General features: G+C 37.2%; 1 protein-coding gene across 24 annotated transcripts in view; it reads left to right on the plus strand.

The window, feature by feature from the left end:
- LOC128260669 (small conductance calcium-activated potassium channel protein) overlaps window positions 1-25170 on the plus strand; it is a 66900-nt gene that overhangs the window by 19449 nt on the left and 22281 nt on the right. For 10 of the 24 annotated variants that reach the window (XR_008268159.1, XM_052993833.1, XM_052993832.1 and 7 more), the window contains 3 exons: window positions 20951-21096; window positions 23387-23606; window positions 24044-24145. Coding sequence is in view for 23 of the 24 variants with exons in the window: in XM_052993833.1 (XP_052849793.1) it covers window positions 20951-21096; window positions 23387-23606; window positions 24044-24145 (468 nt within the window). In the remaining variant the exon portion in view is untranslated. Of the gene's footprint in view, window positions 1-597; window positions 1971-9132; window positions 10009-20950; window positions 21097-23386; window positions 23607-24043; window positions 24146-25170 lie in introns of those variants that run through there. The other 14 variants (XM_052993836.1, XM_052993837.1, XM_052993844.1 and 11 more) reach the window with 8 other exon arrangements.

Consider the following 25170-nt stretch of genomic DNA (forward strand, 5'->3'; position numbering starts at 1 on the left):
TTAGCATTTGTCTTTTTGTTGTGTTTGACGGGCAACAATTATGTGCCGAGCGGAAGCATTTAATATTATTTCCCTCACTAAAAGCTGCAACATTTTCATTTCCATGACGTCGACGCGATCAGGTGTTTCCCCCCTCACCTTCTCCCTTTTTTCCCCAAGAGGATGTTTCTCTCATCGCTCTCTAAAATAGTTGCTCTCATTTGGCCAATCCACCTGCTGCTTTTTGTCCACTGAATTCCACTTCCAATTGCGATCCGTTCCACAAGATCCAACCAAAGAAGTTGTTCTCTATAATCGGTACTATCCCTAAAAGGGTATATTGTGTGTCTTAATATTACAAATGGGGGGTTCATACTTTGGATTCAGATTATGGGCTTCAAAATACACCAGGTTTTGGGCTTTCACATCTCTGGTTTATTTTTTACGGTTTTATAACTTTTAAAAAGTTATTTAAATCTATACCTAGAAAAAGCGTTTCTTGAGTTCAACTTACACTAAACTAATTAATAAATTGAATTGTCAATACAGAGTATCTCGAAGTCCGTACTAAAATGTACGTATGTTCTCCCATGTTTCGCTAGATTGGCGGAACCAAATAGAAAAGAACGAAAAAAGAGGCAGGAGCACACCAGATTGGAATATAAATAAAACTTTTGGTGGGCTGGCCATTTGTGTGGCGTCGTCGGAAGGGATCGCTCTCGATCTAGATCTAGATGTAGATGTAGATCTCGATCTCGATCTCGATCCCGATCGCCGGACCTCGCTCTTTGTCGCTCATTTTCCAGATCGCTTGCAGATCGGATCGGTCAATAATGGACGTGAACGGCTTGTGGAAATGCTGAATTGTGTCTGCTTCCCCATTGTGTTTACATTCTGGACAATTACGCAGTCGAAAGTCGAAATACTGGTGGCCAGAAATAATTCCCAAATCAAATTAAATTCAAATCAAAACTCATCGGTTATTCGTCCGTTGCGGTTCGTCGATTATTTTGTGAAGAAAATCCTTTTTTTTTTTCTGTGTGCGTGTGTGTTGACAATGAGCGTTTTCTTTCCGAAAAACAAGTGTACCATGAAATTTGTAACATAAAATTAATTCCAGGAAGAAAACAAATAAATCATTGTTTAAACAATGCGGTGTTAAACTGTAACCGGCCAGAATTGAGAATTGCCAATTAAAATAAACAATTTACTTGTTTTGCTTGAAAATCTTTTAACAATAATTAACACAACATGTTTGTATGTACTTGTAATTTTCCGAAAAGCAAAAAGATTTGCGAACAATTAAGAAAACAAAAACAGTGAGATTATAAAGAAAACATTCCACTGTTGGAATATTTTCGAGTCTTAATAAAGGTTCAAACTCTGGAATATAATCGATGCAAAGAAACAAAACAAGTGTGGTTGTGAAAATATGATATTGAAACTCTATTCACACGTTTAGCATATTTGGTGTTTTTTAAAAAGATGTTTCCAAAGCAAAACATGTTAAGTAATAAATAAAAGCCAACCATTTCTAGATAGGTCATTTTGGAAACCTAAAACATATTTTTGGATCTTCGGGGATCTAATTTAAAAACCGCTTGGAGGAGCAGAGCATGTCGCCGGCCTCCTGCATGGATAACGATTGTAATCAGGGCGCTCTCTACCAGAAATGCCAGGCCACGCCTCCTTTGCCACCGCCCACGTCGGTGGTGGTGTCAACGTCATCAACCCCATCACCCTCGGCGTCCGCCTCTCCCTCCCCCTCGCCCACCCCTTCGCGGTCGCCGTCGCTGACGGTGCTGATGACGTCGACACAGATACCGCCGCAGATGCGACAAATGTCGCAACCGGTGAACGCGGCCGCCGCTCTAATGACGCGAACGGGCAGCGTCGGTGGCGCCACGAGTGCCGCCCGCAGGAACTCCCTCTGGCTGGAAACGCTGCGCAACACACGCAAGCTGTCCTACGCCAACGAGCGGCCCATTCTGGTAAGACTGCACTCAAACAAATTGGCAGGGCTTTGTCTGAATCTGAATATTCATAGAAAATTGCTGGCAAAATAACAATCGTCTTAGGTCAAAGTTTGATTAAATTAATATATAGTTAGGTAGAAAGCCCTAACCAATATCTTGAAATTGTGTTTTGATCTAAATCTAAATTCAAGGCAAAATAATGTGTAGAAACAGTGAAAATATATAACCAGCGATTAAATTTATTAAAAGTGAGGTATAAAGATCTTCTAAGTTACTGATAGCTCAAAATTGTATTATATTCCATAACTAAGTTCAAAGCATAATATTGGAAGAAACCACTGCAAATACATATATATAACAAATAAAAAAGCTGATAAATAAAGAAATAAGATTGAAATAACATAAATAAATGAAAATTAACTGAGACTATCAGATTTTATCGTATTCCCATAATTAAATTCAAATCTTAATGTTAAAAGGAACGGCTAAAAATATAAAGTAATTAAAATTTATATAAATTAAGTAAACATGTTTTTTGGGGTGGTTTAATAATATTAAAACATTACACTTTTGTATATCAAACTCTTAAATAAATTAATTTCCTCCTCTGTAAAACTTCAAATCTTTTATAAATGGGCTTAAAGTATGCTGTATAAAACTTCTTAATGGATTACATGTCGTATGCGTTTTATTGCATTGTCATTAAAGTAGGACCGCAAATTGCGTATACGACATGTTGGCCTGAAGGATTAATTTGTTTGCCAGAAAATTTTCACTTGCGAATCTCAAACTATGGATTATAGTTTGATTTTAAACGTAGGCCTTTTCCTCAGTGCTGCCACGAAACTATGACGTACCTATCTTATCTGCTGGCCATTTGTATGCCATTTCCATTTGCCATTTCGTCGGCGGCTTCCACGTGTCCGTTTTGCCTCAGAGTCCAAACTATAAAAATAAATAAACCGCTCGCGTTCCCTGTCGCCGTCTCTTTTCCTCCATTCGCTCCGTCTCTTTCGGTTGTCTCTGCGCGATACGAAGTTATTTTCAACCAAAGCATCTGCAGCACAGAACAAAAACAAATCGCAGACACACGATGGAACTCTTGGGAAAAATGTTTCGGGCAACGAAACTTTTGTACCCTGCAAAAAGTCACGAGGGTTTGGCCAAATTTTCACAGAAATGGCAAATGCTAGTGGTTTCATAAAAGAAAAAAAATACAATTTATGCTGAGAAAATATAGCCACTGGGAATTTGTTTAGATTTTGAAATCAATTGCATTTTTAAAGTGCAAACTTAAGGCAATGGTTTCAAGAAAATAAAACTTTAAGATGTCTTTAACTTTTATGTTTAACTCTCAAAGTTTGTTATGCACACAGGCGTTTGTATAGTTACGTAATAGCTATACATATCAAAGAAATAATAGCCGGAAGCTGATAAAATATTTATGGCCATTAAAAGATTTTTGTAATGTTTAAGAAATAACAAAAGTGAAACAATGTAAACATGAGTGCTATATAAAAGTTATAATTATTAGAAGTAGTTTTAATCTAAATTTTAACAAACTGTTTTTAGAGAACTAAGCTGGATATATTTTGCAAATATAAGATACTAATGACCAATTGAAAACATCCTTATGGCCAAGATATTATGGCTGGATATTAATTTGCGGAGTGGGGCCTATGAAAGCAATAACACAAAACAAATGTGGGAAAACGGCTCATCAACAAAGGCGGCAAACAAGGGGGCGGTTCTGAAAAGGAAGGGAGGAGAGGGCGAGTCATCTATTTAGCTATTCCATCATCAGCATTCGAAACACAAGAAAAACGCCCATAAAGACATAAAGTTCGCTCAAGTGTTCGGATCATATCGCCCGATCCCTGCTTCTGTATCTTTCACTTTGATATATTGTTTACAACGCAAGCAGTTTCGGTTTCGATTTGGACTTAAATAACGATCGCATCATCATCATCATCATCATCGTCCCCATCATTATAATGCGGGAATCGCAATAAAGAGAATTCAGGGTCACAATTTTCGGGTTAAAGATAGTCCATAAACTAGGCTACTGCTTCATATTCTTCTTCACATATTGATATATGGTCTTGCCGATTGACCAGGCAATTCCGGCACAGTTTAAACAATGCCAATCGCCACGTAATTAATGGCATATGAGCAACGGAGAGAACCAAAACCCTCGGGATTGAACTGTGCCTCAGATCGTTGTCATGAATTATCGATGAATGTACTATACATATATTTACTCTTTACCGTGTATGGATGCCCTATACAAATGGGCGTAATCACACATGCGTGCATGTTTAGATGATGATAAATATTATATATATGCATTCCCAATGGGTATTACGGGGTGTCATCTAAAATATTTAAGGCATTTGCTTTGCGACTTTTAACTTCATGTCCATATGTCTGCATTTCGAGGACTCACAATCGACCAAGTGAACGTTGTCTGTGTCTGTGTGTGTGTGCGTGTTTGTGTGTGTGCTTGAGTGTGTGTCGTTGTTGTTGTTGTTGTTGGGTTGACTTTAGAGGTGGTTCCTCAATGCGACGGTGAAAATCGTTGGCCAGGTGGCCTCAATAGTGCAATAACTTATTGCCTCGGCATTATGCGGCGAAAAAATAGTCGAGAAACTTTTTAAAATTTCATGATAATAGTCTTCGACCGCGACTGCAGTTCTCCCCTCCCATCCATTTTATATATATTATATCCGTTTAGATGGATGTGCTCGGCCGTATATCTTTGCAAGTGCATGCCCGCTATTTGCCCAAGTGTCCATCAATAAAATATGACAAGAGGCACTTTCAGCGGACTGTCCCCGAACCGTAAACCGTAGACCGTAAACTAAAGACCGCGCCGCACCGGACCAATGGGTCTGAAATCGACGTCGTCTAAAGGTCGCGCCACATCGAGTCCGCTTGTACAGCTGTTCTGAGTCATTTGCCAAGGCACAATCGCTTAACCAGATGTCCGGCCTTTGAGGGCATACACCTGTGCAGGTGCAGTGGCGACCGGGTTGATCTATGATTCACTCACCGCCGATCTTGGGAGGCTTCTAATTATCCTTTTGGACTTCCAAATAGTGACTTAAGGACCTTAAAATTACCAATACAAGCCCCATCTCAATGAGACATACTATGACTTTCACTGATTTTGAACGAGGTCAGGTCAAGTTATGTACTGAAATTGGTTTAATGAACCCTATTTAGTATTCCTTAGGAAAAACTCCCCATTTGAAACCCTCAAACTTGACCCAATAAAATCCGATTAAAGGGCTTAAATCAATATTAGTAAATTGTTGTTTTTGAATTTAGCAATTGGAATGCCTTTATCAAAGTACTTAAAAAGTTTAAAACTTGTTGCGAATGTTACAAAAGTGAAAGTCAGCCGACTGATAAACAGACAATTATATATGAAGATTGCCTTTGGAGAAACTTTACAAATTTAACAACCCCCTTAAATGTGAAATTAAGAAATTCTAAAGATAATAAAAATAACTTGTTTCAGGAAGAAATGCATGATTTTGCGACCAGCCAACTATCGAACTGAAACCCAGAAAACACAGAAATACTATTAAATAGTTAACATTTTGCCAAGATTTCTGGATTCCCATTACCAAATCCAGGATTTTTGTGAGTCAGCTTGCAGTGGCACTCGTATTTACGAGGAGACAATCAAGGAATAAGCCACCGTCGAAGACGGCTCCAATCCTGACCATCGTCGAACGCAATCCCCACATTGGAAAAGTAAAAGTGCAGGGCGAGAGGGGCTGGAATGGCAAATGGCTGACAAATGCATAAAGTTTTCATTTCAATGAATTATTCAAAATCCGACATGACAACATTTTGACTATCTGTCGTTTGCGTTGACATTTCCATTTGATATCTGGGTCGACGATTGTGCAAAATGGGGGCGGGATTGTCATACGGTGGGGTTCCTGGAGTTTCGGAGACGTGTGGATTTAGGTGCGATGTCCTATGTGCACGTTAATTTAGTCCTCAACTGATGGACACTCGAGACAATTGCTTGGGTGTTGCACAAAATGCATTAATTTATTTAAATGAGTGGTACTTTAAGACGGCTTTGCAGTACCGCATGAATCAAGTGGTTGGCCCCTCTAGATTTCCACGTAAGGGATTCCAAGCTCAAGTTGTTGATTGTTTGCTCTGGCAAGAAAAGCCGCTTATGTGCACTGCGAATATTCATGAAAGCTGTAATTAATTTTGTTTTATGTATATACTTAGCCTTAATTATTTCATTAAATTTTCACATAAAATATACGCATAAAAATCGAAATTTATAAGTTTTAAAAAATATTTAACTTTTGCAATAGCTGCTAGGGTATATAAACTTCGGCTTGCCGAAATTTGCTTCTTTTTTCCTTATTCATGAAATAGATATCCCCAATGTGAATTATAGCATGCAAATATGTGATTATATTGAGAAACGTAGATTTGAGCTTCTGATTTTTTGCAGTTTATAAGTATTATTTGAAAAGGGTCCGCTCCGAAGTGGATCAGCGAAACAGGACAATGCAATGTCCCTTTGAATTAAGTGCGCAGACAGTATGATTTAAATTTCTCCGTGGCTTGAGTGATTCCTTATGATTCCGGATGAAGAATTAACGGCTTAAAGAGGCCTGGAAAGTAAGGTGAAGTGGGTGGATTGCGGGGATGTGGGGGATGCGTTGCTATGCCATAAACATCGGTTGCTAAGCCAATTCATTTGTCAGTTCATCAGCGCCAAAGAATGCATCCGCGTATCTGTGAGAGGGTTTTTTAAGTGTGTGCTAGTGCAGGCGTATCCGTGTGATGTACGAGTGTGTTGGTGTGGTGGTGTGAGGTTTTCGCACAGTCAAGCTTCTTTGAAACATTTCATGTGATTATTCCGATTATATTTTATTAAAAATGTTTCCTTTAGAATTTTGAAATATTATTTTTTACAACGCTCTTTTTGAAAATAACGATTTCAATGTGTGTTACTTGTTCAAAGCTTAGGCAAAAACTATTTTTTTTTAAATATGAAATATTTTTCCATTTCTTAGCGTTTATTTTATGAAAGAACCCTCCTCTTTATTTATCAAAAAAATTCTTTATTTAAATAGAAATTAAAAAAGTTATTGTAGTAAATCAACAATTTGAAATACAAACTTCATGTAATGTATTTATGCAATTACCATAATTATTATACCTTGTTTATACATTTTAGTGGCAATATATTTTTTTTCTGTGCCTTGCAAGCTTCATCTTATTGTGGGTCTACCGTATATGCTTTGCATGCACAAAATATAGCTGAACAACGTGACTATTGACGAATACGACTGGAGCAGCGGCAAATGCCGATGACAATGAAATCGCGTAGCTGGAGCTTTGAATTGAGCATCCATTTGGGACTGCCTGGATGTTGGGGGAGTACCGAGGTCTGCAGGGGAGTACGAGAGGGGGGCGGGAAATACAGATGGGTGGGGAGGCCGCGGAGACCATCACCTTACGCAAATCGGAGTTTTCCACTGCGCAGGACCAACCGAAGGCCACGGACAAGCCGCTCTCTCTTTCTTTTCTCACTCTCCCGCTCTGGCGCACGCCGAAGGGGGTTTCGGGGGCTAAACTCCCCCTTAGGAATTTTTGTGTCATATTATATTCACTTTATAAAGTGAACCCTCTGTTAAATAAAGCTTTAGACTATTACTAGAGAAAATAGGCTTAAGCAACTAACTCCTATTAAACTACATCTTCATGTTTGAATTAAAAGTCATCCCGTTTCCATTTCTTTTTTCTTAAAGTAAACAAAATCCATACGTTTTAAGACTTCATTTTAGAACATGTATTTAAAATAATTGGTACTTCAACGTGTGAAAAAAATTTAGGGAGCCTTAAGAAGACTTATAAAACATGACAAAAGTAATGTAATTCTTAAGTTTCTTTAGAACCGTTTTCTCAAATCAAGAAAGTTCACCTCTTGGGAACGCCACTGTCTTTTACCGCTCCTTCCCTCTCTTTTAGATTTCTAAAATAAAATTTTGAATGCCCGAAAAGGAGTATCTCTTGATGTGTGTGTCTGTGTGCAACCGCAAAAGGATTAACTTGTAAAGTTCAATTTTGATTTTCGTATCGCGTGTTAGTCCACCATTATGCTATATAGTTAACCGAAGGAAATAAAACAAAAAACGAAGAAAAACTTAAAGTCATAACCAAAGCTCAAAGTTCAAAGAATATGAAGAAGCAGCGGCAGCTTCTTCCTTTCGGTTCTATTTCTCTTCCTCTTTTTCTGCCTTTTTCTCTGCCGCAGTCGCTGCTTATTTTCTATATGGGTGTGTGGGAGACCTGCTGCTTAGTGCGTGTATTCGTGGGTGCGTGCAAGCAAGATGGCCATAGCACACCCTAAAGAGAGAAAGGGAGATAGAGAGAGAGTGAAACAAAGTTGAGTGGATTGGAAATCAGTCATAGGGAGAGAGAAAGAGCGAGTAAAAGGCGAGGCAGCGCCGACTCTCTCTATGACTTTCTTCCACACTCGTTCTCTTTTTCACCTCACATTATTTGTTGGCTCCTTTCGCGTGCCGCCAAATTAAACTCACATGACAATGTCAATTCATAATGGCCAAGAAAACTAAATTGCAATCGCAATGGCAGCTAAAGCGGAGCAGGGACTTTGACATCGACCATCTCAGCTGATAAAGACAGTTGTTCACAGGCAAATCTGGGTCTAAAAAAGGAAAAACATCCGCACAAACACACACACACTCCACACCCACACCCCTTTGCAAGCTGCTCACTTTTCAGAAGTACGAGAAAACCTCCAAAACGGAAATATTTCTGTTATGTATAAAATTAATGTTTAAAGTCATTATTTTTTATTATAGGTCAATTAATGGTCACAAATAAGTATGCTATACTTTTTATATATCATTTTTTAATCCCCGAATACAGGTTTCCAGAAATAAATTCGACCGAAATTGAATGACTGGTAAACTCCACAAAGAATAAAATATTTATTTGATAGTTTTCTGCAGCTTTTGAGTGTTACCAATTTTTTAATTTGGCAATGCAGATCGGCAGGTTTTTTTTTATTATGGCCAGAAAACCTGAAGTTATTTTGTCTAAGGACGGTCTTAGGAAAGGTTAAAATTTTTTATTAAAATGTAAATGTCTTATTACTTTAGCTGTTTTTAACCATAGCTTGAAATGGCGGCCGCTTATGAGGTTTTACTGTATCTCTCTGTGGCTATTTCTCAAACGTGGCTTGGTAACGGGATCTGGGAGCGAAGAGATCGGGTGTTCTGCTCTGCCTCCGGTTTTTCGGCTACTCTCTTCGCTCTTCTTGCTCTCCTTTAGAACGGGAAAAATTGTGGTCGAGTTAATTCGTCGCTTTCGCTGCCGGCGCCGCTGCCCGCGGCGACTGCGACTGCGACGCTCTGAAGATTCCGTTTCGAATCGTTTCGTTTCAGTTCTCGGTCGGTTTCTGTTTCAGTCTGTATTGTGTTTACACCCATGGCTGACGTAGCGAGCGCAGAAGAGCTAAACCTTCGAAAGCGAAAAATAATAATAATATAATAACAACAACAACTACACAAATATATAACAAAGTATATTTAAATAACAAATGAAACGAAAAACAACAATAACAACAAAGGCATGAATGAACAGCGTCACCAACAGTAATTTTAATATCCGATAATAGCCACAGCAACAACAATTACAACAGTTACCGTTACACTTACAATTACGTTTACGAGTCCCGTTTTTTTTTTTCCAGTGCGTGCGTGTATGTGAATTTGTTATTATTACCAATAACAACAGCAAAAGCAACAGCAACCGAAAAAAAATAGAGAAGAAATAGTGTTACTTTCCTTTTAAACCGGATTCCGGTGCTCACACATACACTAACACTCACACACACACACAACCTCACCCACACAACAACAGCGAACAAACATTGAAAATGAAAGACGAAACAATGCGATAAAGGGATAACTAACAAATAAAGCAAAGTTAAAGGAGGAGAGGAGGAAGACCAGAAGACAACAACAAGCGAATTAAGGTGAATAATATAATATATAGTGGGAAATATTAGGGACACAAAAAAAAAACAGACAAAAGCACAAAACAAATAAAAAAGAAGTGGCAAAATAACGGAAGTAGCTATACGCCCCTGCCGGCGTAGCATCGCCTGAAACCAAAAAGCAAGTAAAAAGGAAAGTAAAAGGAAATAATAAAAAAAAACAGCCAAAGAAGGCATACACATAATAGACTCATAAAAAACAAGAAAACGCAAAAAAAAGAAAAGAAAACGAGCTGGTAAAGCACCAAAAGTAATATTTCACAATATTTCCCATCCATAGATAAATATCTCTCCAAACTCTCAATAAAGATGTTGGGGCAAAAATGGTAGTGAAAAGAAAGCCGAAACAAAGAAATTATCATTTAGTTTGAGAGGTTTTGAGTGACAAGTGTATCTGATCCCCTTTGTAGAAAGCTAAAGAGTATTGTTCTACCTGGTTTAGACACTTACTTTAAGAATTAATTACTTGTATGTATATGTAAATTAACAATAAATAATAATAATATTTTCCTTTAGACTCTCCGCTGTTCAAAAATGTTGTATGTTATGTATTAAAATGAAATCTCCCTTTTTTTATTTTGCATAGTGAGCAATAAAATAATTTGTAAGATTGACATAAAAAAGGGTTTCAACCGCTAGCACATTTGAAAAATATTTAATTTCACAATTAAACCATGCTAAATACACAGGCTGGGTTAGAGTTACCGAAAACAATAGAAAATCAATCATGCAGATTCTTAGAAAATCGAAATGCTATCCTGCAGACTCATTGTCCAAAATCTCAATTGAATAAATTCAATATTTTCCACCCCCACCATTCAAAATGTTAAAAAAAGGAAGACCACCGCACCAATAGTGAAAAATATCAATAGACTTTATTGAATATATCTTGACACCAACACAAACCATTCAAAAAGTATAAAGAGACCTCCTATCTTTGCTTCACTCTCGCTTTGATGGAAAACGTAGCATATTTCTTGGCGCCCGCTACTCAGCAAAAGAAAAAACACAAAAATAATCAGAAAAAGAGGGAAAACTTTGAAGCGAAACGGACGAAGAGTAGGCAAAATTTATGATTTCCCGCATATGTGTGTGGACGAGAAGATATATGCATATATATATATATATATATATTTGTGTATATTGCAATATGTGAGTAATGTGAGGAAGGGCGCAAAAGAAAGAAGCTCAAAGAGTGATTCAAACTTTTTTTGTTCAACCATAAACTTTTTTGCGCCTTGAATATTTTATGAAAGGCAGATGAAGTACACAAGTTCGGAGTAAAGTCCATCATTAAGCGACCAATATATATTGGACTATATAAAACAACGAAAAACATCTCGTGTAAATTTCAAAGTAAAAGTAAGAGAGATAATATTAATATAATTACAGTCTCTGGGGGGAGAAAAGCAGGAGCTGTCATATTTCTTCAGCATTCCGGCTAAGAGTTACGACACATTTTGGCCCTACTTTCTTCAGCTCTCTTTCCCTTCCTCTCTGTCAATTCCTTTCTCCTATTTTTTTTTGGTCTTTTTGCTACACTTCAAGTTGAGTTATCCTAGTCATAGCCCTTGGAGACTGGCTCAAGTCAACCCATTTAACCGGCAGCACATGGCCCTGTCTTACCTGGTTTTGCCCATCTAACTGTTTCATTTTCCCATACTTTTGTCTGTGTTTTCTCTTGGTTTTTCTTTTTTTCTTTTGGTTTTTGCTCTTTTTTTTACTTTGAGTTTTTATGACATCTCTGTTGCTGTTTTCGATGGTGTAGGAATTCCAAGCCGGTTGCATTAAGTTTCAGTTCCGGCTTGTTGATTGACATTTCCTGTGCTCTCACTCTTTTTTTTTGTGACTTTGTCACATGCCTCTGCCAGTGTGTTTGTGCGTTTGCGTTAGCCTTATCCTTAGCCGGCTGACAGTTTTGGCCAAAAACGAGGAGAAAAAAACAAATAGAATGGCATTTTTTCGTTTGGCCATGGCAATGCGAATCTTATGCAACTAGCTTCGTTTGATAAACCGCAAGTGGCACTGTGTGTGGGTGGCTGCGTGGTTGGATGATTGTTATGTAAGGCCGTGGATGTAACAACAATGGCCGAGATAGGAGCATCGAAGCGCCAAGCAAACGAAATGAGCAGCGAAACGTGAAAAACTCCAAATAATCCACAATAAAACAAGAGGGGAAACGAAAAATAAAAACCAAAAGAAAAATAAATGGCAACGGGGCGGATGTTGGTTGAATGTTGGTGGTGGTGAATGTTGGTTATTGCGTACACGTCACGTTGCCAGCGTTTGCTGTTATTGTTGTTATTATTAGGCAGGCGTGGCCAAGTGGGCGGCGGGCTCGCGAAAGATAACGCATACGCCGCATGGGTCCACGTTCGCCGCTTAAAAAGATGCAAATCCCAATGAGGCCCACTGGCTGCAAACAATTCTGAATTATTAAGTTACTCAATCAGGCTTGGCCCTAAGACCTTAAACTCACTTGAAATGGGATTTGGTCGAGGGTTTACGAACGTCTCTGCTGTAGGTGGGATTATACATTTCTTGCGGATTCCGAAGGAGGGGCGGCCTTACAATTGAAGGTGGAAATAACAAAATACAAAAAATTTCAATTAACAAATTCGCCTTTCGAACGTTCGCGTTATGGGCACACGCATAAACAAATCTCCAGCGCAGAAAGTTCCGGGTTAAGAAAAATTTTCTTTAAGGGATTAAATTTGTATGCCTTAGCACACACAATCACGCATACACAGAGAGGAAAAATTATAATGACTAAAATAATTTCTTTAATTTAAAATCTTTCAAAATATTAATGGTACCTCTAGGATAAAAAAGAATGAAAGTATTCAATATATGTAGTTTGTTGTTCTTGTCACACTTAAAAATTCAATACGGAACGAAATTAATCTTTAATATTCAGCTTAATTGATTGAACTTATCTATGAAGCTTTGATTTAGTATATTAGGCGATTCATTTGTTTGATATGTTTTTGAGAGTACCAACTAAATGGACACTATAATTGTTTATTAACATAATCAAAAAAATAAATTTTACTTTTATAATAAATTAGCCCCCTTAAAAATATATTATACAAATTCCATGATTAAATTTACTGATAGTATTCATTATTTCTGTTGTAGCGCTTAGGGCATTTGAGGCAAGAATTTTCTTCTTAAGGGAAAGCTATGACATAAAGGGACACATATTTAAGACATTTAGGCCAAGCATTGATGTTTCCTGCAGTGTGCAGTACATGGATATATACGTATACTAAAACGTGGAGCGACACGTGCCCGAGATGGATGCCTGTTCTGTTTTCCCTGCGCTTTTCCCAAACCGCCTGTTAGATGTTTTTTTTAGACTCCCAGCCATATTACACACTTACATGTCCACGTGTGTGAGCTGAAAGTTTTATTATTGTTTTCGCACTGGGCAATGGGGATCAGCACGTGGCCATGACCGTCATATTGGCCTGTCCTAGAAAAAAAAAAACAAATCAGACACAAACTCACGACAAAATCAACAGCAAATTGAACTTCAATTCCAATCAAATTAAATCGAACCTGCTCGCATATATAGTTGGTCGTTTGTCATTATGGCGGAAGCAAATCATTGTAAATGAAACCAATTTGCTCGTCCCTTCGCTGCCCTTTCCAATTTCAAAACCTTTCGCCCATCCGCCGCCTCCTATTTGCATTTCAGTTTTTCCCTTTGGATAATTGAGCGGGCATGCGAGCCTAACTGGGTCTAACCTTCAGCTAGCCCAAGTCTAACTAGTCTAACTGGTCTATAGTCTAACTCTAACACCCCCTTAGACCTTAGCGGCGCCATCAAATGCACACACTTACGTCCTTTGCGGCTCATCCAAAAGTATAAAAAAACATTCGAGTCAAGGCCAGGCTCCGTCTATTTGGTATTGCTTGTTTATTAATTATTTGGTTAGGCTTTCACCCGCCCCCATTTCTAATGCACTCAGCTAAAATTTTATCGGGGATATATTCAATAAGGGTAATTCAAGGTATCGCAAATATGAAAGTTTTTTCTTTGTGGTCTTCAAGTTGTTTCTTAGCATACCAAATCTACTCCTTGAAAGTTTTAAATTTTTTTATTTTCAGAAAATAATTTTATATTCTAAATATTTTATACACTTTTAGTTGGATATCAAATTACTTTGTAAGATATTCCACTTAACTACTTATTTAGTACTGCGGACAGAACATTTCTAGAACATGATAGAATTTATAATTATTATGTTTTTTTTTAATTTTAATAAATTTGGTATTGGATTTATAGATCAAAGGACCTTAATAAATGTGATACAACTTATCACATGTTGAAAATATGTTTAACTATCTAATGTTAGGAAAATATATTATAATTAGGTCGAACATGATTTTCCTCGGTATAGTTTTGGATTTAACCCAGAATACCCCTTCTAGTTAACCCGTTATATTTTTGCCCCCATGTTTACTTATTTTGTTTGGCAAATATTTGAGTTTTTGTCGTCTTTTTCTATTTGTTTTTTTTTGTTTTGTGTGACTTTTCTTTGTTTTTATTTTTTATTTTAATATGTTCCATTGCCAGTCGTTTTATCATGTAGTTGCTAAGTGTGTCTACTTTGGCGAACAAGTCAAAAGTAAACAATTTTCAATTCCTTAACGAATTCTATTACTTTTTCGTGGCTTTTTCCCCACTACTTGAGTCACCTTTACGATTCTTGCGGTTGCCTTTTCGCATTTCAATGGACTGTGTGGTGGGTTTGTATGTGTGCGGTAAAAATAGGGTTAGATATATTGATTTTCGATCATAAGAACCTGCAACATGCAAAGTCTAACCAACACCTCGTCCGATAATACATATATATATATATATATATATATATATATCGGGCCAGTGACACGCCCAGCCCATTGACATTAGCTATCTTCGAGTCGCCTTGAAGGGTTTCGCTTCGAAGACGTCTCCCTGTCATTGTCAAGTTATTATTATTATATTAAATGAATGCGTCGCTTTGGCACGCTCCAGCCTTAATGCCCCAGTACCCCCAATCCGCCACGCCCCCTTATTAGGGCTTGTTATTTATGCGAGTCGGTGGTTCCAGCAATCAATCCTCCGCCAGCAGATCTAAGGAACTTCCAAGGGAGTTTGGTGCTAGGGCATATGGAACCGATTTGATTAGTGATGAAAGACCGACTACAATCTAACCGCAGTCACTCCTCCACTTCCTAAAAAGGAAAAAACTGAGTATCCCCCAACTGACCAAATTGTGCACTCAGGGTGAACTAATTGTGTAATGCAAAGTTTTCAAGTCCCAAATACACAACACACATAGTGAGAGAAATTCATAGTCGAGAATTCATTGTTTCAACCTATATCTGCAAAATGTCCCAGTAACATTATTATTTTATTAAAAAGAAGGGAAATTAAAAATTTATATTTATGTCATTCTTTCAGAAGTATCCTTCGTAGTTTAATAAGTAAAACATATTATTATCAAGTTCTAAAAAAGGTGTTATAATATTCGGAAAAGTCTACGAAATTGTTAATAGTGTTGATTATAGTAAACTAAAATTATATAGTAAATTATTCAGATAACTTGCTTAATCTTCTACCGCCTTTATTTTTGAAGTTGAAAAAATTTAAATTTTAAGTTTGTTCTTTTTTTTTATTTTAGGGCTCTTTTGAAAAACTAGGTTTAAGCTACAATTTTTTAAAACAAAAAATAACTTATTTAAATAAGAAATATGGTTACTATAGTATGATAAAGTACGATAAAAGCTTCAAAATATGTTAACCAATTGGCACATAGGCAAATCATAGATTAAATCATGTTATTATAGAAAAATGGAGAAATTTTTTTTCTCTGCTTGAAACATTCTTAAGGGTGCGCTGCCAGGCAGGGCAAAAATATTACTTATCCGCCTAATTAAGCTCCAACAAAGCGAACACTTCATTATATATTTCCTGCACTCGGGCAAGCAGTGCGACAGAGAGGCAGAGATTTTGGGGAGGAGGAGGAGGGTTTTCCTGGTGAGGAAAAGAAAACGTAACCTTAATGTAATGTGAATTACGCTAAATTTATTAGGCAACAACGAGCCGGGGAAGGGGAGCGGGGGAAATAAGGGGGAAAGTGGCAACGGAAACCAAGGCAAACCGAAAAACGAAGGGAAAACCCACACAGTAACCCAAACACACATGCGTATATGAGGCTGGGCCTAATCGTAATCGTTAACTCCAACTTCAGGACCTCTTCACCCTGCATTTTGTAGCCAGTCGTTACCAATTTCGTCGCTTGTTTCGTTTTTTCTCTCCTAGTTTTGTTTCCTTTGCCTTTCGCCTTTCGCCCTTCGTTTTTGCGTGTTGGCCGCGTTTTGTATAGGAAACTCGATAATTTCCACCAATTTCCTTTCGCTGCACATGTGTATGTGTGCTAGCCCTGTTAGTTGAAAAAGTATGCGTGTCCATGCGAAGCTCATAAACTGTGTGTCGACAATGAGTATGTTAATTTTGTTAGAGGTGAGAACGCAGGTGAGAAATAATTTTGGGGCGTGGCATCGGCTAAATGCCAATGCCAACATCTCTTTTGTGTGCGTGATCGGCCAACAAAATACAAACGGGGAGTCAGATAATATGGGGAAATGGTGTTGGGCCCCCAATCGAAATTACTTACCCAAGTACTTCAAAACAAAAGTTTGCCACAAAAGCCGGAAAATTACCCAACAAAATTGCACTTTTGCAATAAACTTTTCAACCCGTTAAGTCCACTGTTTGTTAAGTTAGTCAACAAAGAAATAAGTGTTATTTTATCTAGAATAGTAGACTATGTAGTTAATTTTTGCAACCTAAGAATACTACTGGTGGAGAGTTATATAAATAAGTATCTCATTGTCAATTAAATTTTAGTTTATAAATATTTTACCTTCTCAACCTTTTGTGTATTTGAGAATTCTTTCTTATGTATATTTATTAAAATTTTTAAATCAACATTTAATTGAAACGATAAGAAAATTATAGATATATATATATTGTTTAACAAAAATCAAAGTCCATCCTTGAAAACCAAACAACCATATTGGCCATTGGCATTTACCCATATTGATTGGCCCCTTGGCTAATGGTATTTTGTGGCCACTCTACATGATTGTATCAATTTTAAAATTTGATTATGCTTGCTTATACATACATGAATACTCACGTTTTTCACAGATTTAATTGAATTCCACTAGTGGCGAATATTATGTTTTTGTTGTCGGTATAGTTGAAATGCCATCATCGTTTTGGTTTTATAAGTTATCCTATTCATAACATTCCGCATTTGAAATTCCGTGTAAATTGAAATTCTCTTCAATTTCATTCTTCAATGGCTTTTCAGTTCACTCCACTTGGCTAAATGCGTTTGCGTTTAATTTATGCTCGGTGGTCTTCCAATTGTAAGGCCTCTCAAAAGCTTATTTTCTCGCTCCAAAACTTGCAACATTTTCAAGTTAAAAGACTTCCTTCGAGGCATTTATTTAATCTGCTGCTGAGTTGTCCTCCATTCTGTTTTTTTCTTTTACTTGGGGTTTTCCGCTTCTCGTTTCGCTTTTCAACTTAATTAAGAAATCCAATTAACATCATTGACATTAGATGTCCTAGAATAGCGCAATTTGTTTTGTTTTTGTACTTTTTTTTTTTGTTTTTCTCGTTGGTGTTTTCATGAGCACATGGCCGCCGAAAAACAGACAAACACACTCACGCATCTGCCGAAAAATAGATTTTTCCTTTTTCTTTTTGCATATGTATTAGTGTAGACAGGGCGAAACAGGACTTCGCTGGCCACCCCCGAAAATCCACACCCTTTGCTGACAAGTAGGCGTTGATGTTGATGTTGACGTTGGTCTCGTGTGTGTCCCTCCTCCAAAACGAACGGCCCTCCGCCCATCGCCACCCCCTCATTGCGTGTGTCCCGAAATTGTGCGTGTGTGCGGCTTTTTCGGGGGGTTCCGAACAACTGGGTGGCAGTGGGTGGTTGGACGGGCCAGCACGCAACAAACAAACGATAACAAACAATTGTGGCAACGACATTCGGATACTCAGTGTCTCCTTTTCCCCTTCCACCCATCCCTTCGAAGTCCCTCCATTTGTCTTTCCCAGATTTTGGTTTGGAATGTTTCGTAAATGCTGATTGTAAAGGCAGGGCTGGGAATCGTGTTTTGAATCGTGTTTACTGGCCCGAATTAGAAGATGTCCTTGAACAGGTTTAAGGAATTTCAAGTGTCACTGAGCTTGATGCTTGGACACACTTTCTTGGTTTATCTGCTTTAAAATATTAAACTGGACAGCAATGTGCATATTTTCATAAAGAATCAGGCCACACTGCAAAGAGACATGGTCGCACATCTTCTTCAGTTTCCTAATTAACTAACACTAATTATTTAATTAATGATATTCTTTAGTAAGAAAAAATGTCTGACAAAATCATAATATAATTTATAAAACAAGAAATCTTAAAGAACCTGTTTAAAATATATATTCCCTAATTCCATGCCCAAAAAAGAATGCTTTGTTTTTGAGATATTATTCTAAACATAAATATTTTGGAAACGGACGTAGCTTAAAAAATCTTGATCCATAAACATTGTATCACTTTATTGGTATCTCTTTATTTGAACATGTGCCACCGTTTGACGGCCATTCAATCGAACGAAAACAAAACGATGACACTTCGATTTGTCGTTTCACTCCATTATGATAACACTACCGAGGTCAAAGGGCAACTCATCCACGCCCACAAATCTGTCAAATTATCCACATGATCGCCCCCTGAGTTTCGCTGTAGACCAGACCTTAGGAAATCCCAGTCAAGTCGGACAACTTTGGCTCATCTCTTTTCAACTGGCTTAAACAGTGACACAAGCAACACAGCTGCACGAGGAGCGAGAGCCACATTCAAGCAAATCTACTTAGCATAAACCAATTCACACACACATACATGCAGGTTGGGGCAAACGCACATAAACAATTACACACACACACACACGCAGACAGATATAGAAAAGCAGGCAGCTTTCATTACAGGGGAGTGGCTGGCTTTCACCGAGCAACTAACAAACTGCGAAAGCCAAAACTGATTATGGCCTTACCCATTCCAAGGAACAGCATTCTGCACTTGCAAATAGTCAAAAGTGTGTGAGTGCTCTAGTGGGAGACAGAAAATACAAAGAGTAAGAATTTAGAATGCTTTATGCTTGAAAATGCAATATAAAAACCACACTTTAAAAAATGTTCTCTTTTGAAAAAACAAATTTAATAATATGAACTCAAAAAGTCGTTAAAAAGAAAAGGCATTTGTCCTGCGCTTTTTCAGGACTTTATTATTATATTGTTATATTATTCATATTATTCATCACTTAAAAGTGATTTCTAATGTTGTTATTAGCAATACTAACTTAAAGGTACATTTTAAACACAAATTATTTATTTTATTTTACATTACTCGAATAACTTTTTTCATAAATATATGTTTTTTCAGTGCACATATGGTACAGCTTCGATGAGAATTAATCATAGCACTGGCTGCAGCTAAGTTCAATTCCAAGTTAAAATTGAGACTTTCGAAAATAATTTAAATTAAAAATTATGCTATGTACTTAGCACTCAACTTGCTTGCTTTCTCTGGACACAATTCCAGTAAATTTTTTTCTATTTTTGTTACGCTTTTTCTCCCCAGATCCCGAAAGTGAAGTACAAGCTAAGCTCAAGCCTTGTCGCACAGTCACGTAGTCTTTTTTCCCATGGCGAGGGTGCCTGCAAAAGATAAAGGGGCAAAAAGGGGGACTGAGCTGTTCTTTATAAACAAATATTTGGATTTAGCAACTGAGTGAGCAGTTGGAAGGCAGAGGAAGCTTAAATTCAAGCTGAACAAAATAATAGGAGCTAGGGAAAAGGAAGGAATTTTATTTCCTAGCTGAATTTTAGGCAGTCCTAGGGGTCTCTCGCTCTCTTTTGCTCGCTGTTTGTTCTTGTGTGTGTCTAGTTTACGACTTTTACTACTTTCTTTCCATTCCCTCTCTCGCTTTCCTCTTTCGCCCACGACGCTTATGCTAAACCGCACCCATATTGGAGGACAAGTAGGAAAGCAGATTACTTATCTTTTAGTTTTCATTTAAATATGAAGCCCAAATGTACACACACGCCGCTTTTTCCTTTTCACTTTTCTCGACCATTAGGCCGTACACTCATACATATACAACGGGAAAGCATGAAGAGCTTCTTGGATTTTGTTTGACGCAAGACTCTATCTTTTAGCCAGATAAAGATAGAGCAAAAAGCAAGTGGATTTTTTTTTTATTTCCCGCCCGCCTATTTTTGGTTAGACGAAAATAATTGGATTTACACCGAATCAAGAATTGAGATGGGAACCAGGAAGTAAGACGGAGATGTGGAATGCGATGATGTCGTCATTCCAGAGGATAAAGAAAATGTCGGTTGTAAAGGAACTCAAATTGGAGATATTCATAAGTGAAATTTGTTATTCAAATGTAGAGATAACGAAGGGCTTCTAAATTGCAAAGGTTTTTTTTTAATAAAAACCATAAAGAAAACTACAGGAGGATTTAAAAATGAAAACCATAAAAAAGTGGCAAAAGAGCGTAAAATAATACTTCTAAAAAAAACTATTATTGAGTTAGTTTTAAGGCGAATAAGCAATATCTTCTTGATTTAATATGAAATAATTTTTTGTCAAAAAAAAGGTATATTATAAGAAGTTCCACATACGAACATTATAAGTTGATGGTAAAGTATGCAAATTCAAATTTATGTACCTAGATACACCCAATGCTAGTTCTTAAGCACCCAAGCACAAACCAGAATCAAACACCATTTTTATTATTTATTTAAAAATCAATCTTAATAATAAATTTGTAAATGAATAAATTCTAGCTCCGCAAACCGGCGTCGACACTCTCAATTCCTGGCTCGATGAAAACACCTTCCATTGCGAACCGGGAACAGATCTCATCTGGATGCAACGAAGAAGCGGCCGAGGCACTAGTGGGTATCCACTCAGACTACCCTAGGTATGAAATGTATGTATAGCCCGATCCAACAGTAGAGTATGTATCCACAAAAGCGTGCATTCATTAACCTCCCCTGCCCATTCGATAAACTCCTCCACCTAGAGTCCGAATCTAAACTGATTAGTTGTTCCCAACTCCTTGAAATAAATCGATATAAAATCATCATAAAATTTGTAAATATACCAGTAGGTTGATAAACAATAAAGCCAAAAATCTTTTAAGGCATAATAAAAAGAATTATAATTAAAACAGTTGAAGTATTAGAGCAGTAATCAATTTTCAACAAGGGGTAACAACATTTTATCATTACCACAAGCTTGTAAAGGTACAATGAAACCGTCATTACTATTTGAATAAAAACAAATAATATCCAAGATATTCACAACAAGACACCAGAATTATGAAGCTATAAAAATACTGCCATAGAATGAGGGAGATTAATGTAAATAATACATCATAATGAAGTACCTAACCAAATGTAATACATTTTTTTTTAAATAAGTAATTGAAATTTAAGTTTTTCTTCGTTGTACGACTTAGATAAGATAAGTGCCAATGAAGTTTGACATTTGAGGGATTGGAAAACGATAACCGTAACTGTGGGCAAATCATTGACTGATGGATAACCCGGGGACAGTAATTAGCCGTCAATGTCAGGCCTAGTGACCTGTGGTTGATGATGAAGCGAGCCCCAAAATTGAAATGGGGTAAATGTGCGGCATAGTAATATTCATTAGGGAGCACTCGAGATTCATTTTAAGCACTCTAAAGTGAATTCCGCTCACGAATGGATTCTGGGATCTGAGGTCCACATAAATCTCTATAAATGTCGTGGATGGCAAGATATTTTTCTGCAATCACGTTGGCAATTTGGCACAGTTCAGCAGTTTATAGAGGGGGCATGGGATTGGATATATGGATACGACTATGACTACGACTACAATTGTGACTGTGACTATGTAGCTGTATGGGCATCGAAAACGAGGACAGCCAGCTGTGAGTGTCTGTGTATTTTCATTTGTCAGCAAAATTTTTATTGGCCATCTTTGGCTCATCCATGAACAGGGGGTTTTCCCCACCCACTCCCATTGTCGTCGGTGTCTGTGTATCTATAAGATACAAATTGATATGACACATTTAGGAAAGCCAGAGCAAAGCGAAAACACACAAATCTGTCATTCAGGCCGTAAGATTTATTAAGGTGCCGACTAGAGTTCAGCGGAGCTGAGTTGGATTCGCTCGAGTTGAGTTCTGTTGAGTTGAGCTGGGTTGACTTAACCCCCGACAACCCCCCGAGGAATCTGCGAATCTCGACAGCCCTCCAGCCACTTAAGCATTAGTCAGCGATCTATGACAAGCACTCAGGGGCTTGAAAACCTGTGAATATTGGAAGGAAAATGTATTAGGTATGAATTTAAGCGAAATCCGCTTGTTAAATTTGCGTTTGATTAACAGTAATTTAGAAGTATTTTAATTTAAGGAAAACAAACAGGCTTACAATCAATTAGCAATAAAATACAATCACGATAATCTTTAACCAAAATAGGTCAGGCAATTAACGTTATTTTGCACTGTCTTGAGCGCAAAATCAAGTTAAATTTAATACTCAAACTTTTTTATTTTTTTGTACACTTATATTGATGTTAGTTCCTGCTCAATCAGCAATAAATCAAAGCGAAATTCCTCTCGTCTTGCAAGCCTTTGCATATCCTTTTGGAAAAAAATGCAAATAAGATAGAAACACACGATAGTTTTGCTTATAAGTAGACTCTAAATAAATAGCCACATCACAAGTAGATTAGGCTTTCAATCCGTAAGTAGAATCATTCATGGCTGTGAATTAATTGAGCTTAACGAGATACTTAGATATTCTTGTAGCGAAAAACCACGCAATTAATAAAGGGGCTTAACAGAACAAAAAAAACAAATGAATTGTTATAGAATCAATACAATTGAAAAGGCTGCAATTGCTATTATTATGATTTATATGAGATTATATTTATTGTTAATTTGTAAAACGTTGTTAAACATCGATACTGAACTATAGGTCGGAAAAAGAAGATTGTAGCATAAATAATGTTGTCTTTTAGCACGAATAACCATCTAGACTTAGAACAATTGATACTATAATTATATACCCAACACATCCCTTAATTAATGTAGTTAGCAATCGATTTTTTGGTAGTGGAACATGTAGCTTAACAAAGTGGAGAGCTCTGTGGAAAGGGGAGTGTGATAGTGAGTGTGGGCTTTGGGCCACCCAGCGCGTCAATCTGATTGAACTCCAATAACCCCGCAGGTATATGGAAGAACGTGCTCTTACTGGCGGCAATACGTCCAGGAAGCCATCGACAAACTCGGCCAAACACAAACCCAATGTGGGCTATCGCCTGGGAAAGAGGAAAGCCCTGTTCGAGAAGCGCAAGCGCATCAGCGATTACGCCCTGGTCATGGGCATGTTCGGGATCATCGTGATGGTAATCGAAAACGAGCTGAGCAGTGCCGGTGTCTACACAAAGGTAAGTACACATAAGTCCATTGAAAATATCCCTACCCATCTCCTGCTTCCCACCACACGCAGATTTTTTAAATTTATATGGGTAAAGATTTACTGAAAGGGTTCAGAAAATTACCATATTTATTTTAACTCTAAAAACTTAAAACTTTAAACGTTCCGACTCACCTATTTTTCACCATTTTCATAAGTTTTACATTATTAACCAAATTAATTTTAATATTTTAAAATGATCTGTGGAGATTGAAAAATATTTGAGCTTTCCAGTTATGTCCTATAAATAAGTTTTTTAAATGAAAGTCAGTTTTAGATTAAATACATTTTATAAGAAATGCGTGATAATTAGTGTATTTTGAAGCTCATAGATATTTATTTTACTACCATAAATCATTTTTGAAAACTAATACTAATTCGAAACACACACTTTTCTCCGTTTTACAGGCATCGTTCTACTCAACAGCGTTAAAAACCTTAATATCTGTTTCGACTGTGATTCTTTTAGGACTTATAGTAGCTTACCATGCTTTGGAAGTGCAGGTGAGAGTGAGTGCAAATTGTATTCTTCTCTTCCAGATGTTATTGATGTTCTTGCTGATGGTCGTCATCGTTAACTGTTTAACGTTGCCGTCGTCACTCTCGCTCACTGTCACCTTAATACCGATAGATCCCCAGATTTCCCAGATATTAAACCCCAAACCCCCTATATGGTCATGCTAAACCCTCGATATCCCGAACCCGTCATCAACGCCATCTCGGTTTGTTTGTATGTTTGTTTGTTAGTTAGAGTTAGTTTGATTGTTTGTTTGTTGTCAAAAAACGTTTTCTTGTATCCGGTTATGATTTTGATTTATATTCTAATTTATTATTTTGTATTAACTTTTATCGAGTTTCCCGCATATTGAGAGAGTGATCATTAGAGGGTGCATGTGCGGTGAAAGTTAGTGTGAGTGAGAGAAAGTGGCAACCCGTTTCCGGTTCCGGTTTCCGTTTCTCATTCGTTCATTCCACAGCCCACCTTCCCACGTTCCTTTTTTCTACCTCACTCCATTCCGCCATTTCCCGGACATCTTTTATACTGCCCCTTACAAAAAAGAAGAGAGGTTCATTCCACCACAAAGAATTGAAAACGAATTGAAAAGTTAAAAAAGCTGAAACACTGTACATAAAGCTTAACATTCTCATTCACCCAGCTCACCTTATCACCACACTCACTCTATTCACCACAGTTGTTTTCTGATTTTCAATCCCCGCTTATAAATTATGAAAAAATCCAGTTAAACCGTTATTTTGACAACTTTTTTAATTAATTATATTTTAATTTTTACAAAAAGTTTTATTGCAGTTACCCAATAATCTTTTGAAACTCTTTCTTCGCCTAAGAACCTTCTGTAAACGTTTTGATTAAATTGATAACCAACCATTTTGGCAATCCTACAAAAATTATGTTCCCTGTGGTGAAATTTTCATTATCGATAGACCTATTTTGGCATTTTCATTTTACTTCGTTTCATTTACATTAAACGCAGATCCCCTGAACATGATATAGACCGGAACTTATTGACAATACT

Source organism: Drosophila gunungcola, assembly GCF_025200985.1.
Source record: "Drosophila gunungcola strain Sukarami chromosome X unlocalized genomic scaffold, Dgunungcola_SK_2 000036F, whole genome shotgun sequence".
NCBI classification, from domain to species: Eukaryota; Metazoa; Arthropoda; class Insecta; order Diptera; family Drosophilidae; genus Drosophila; species Drosophila gunungcola.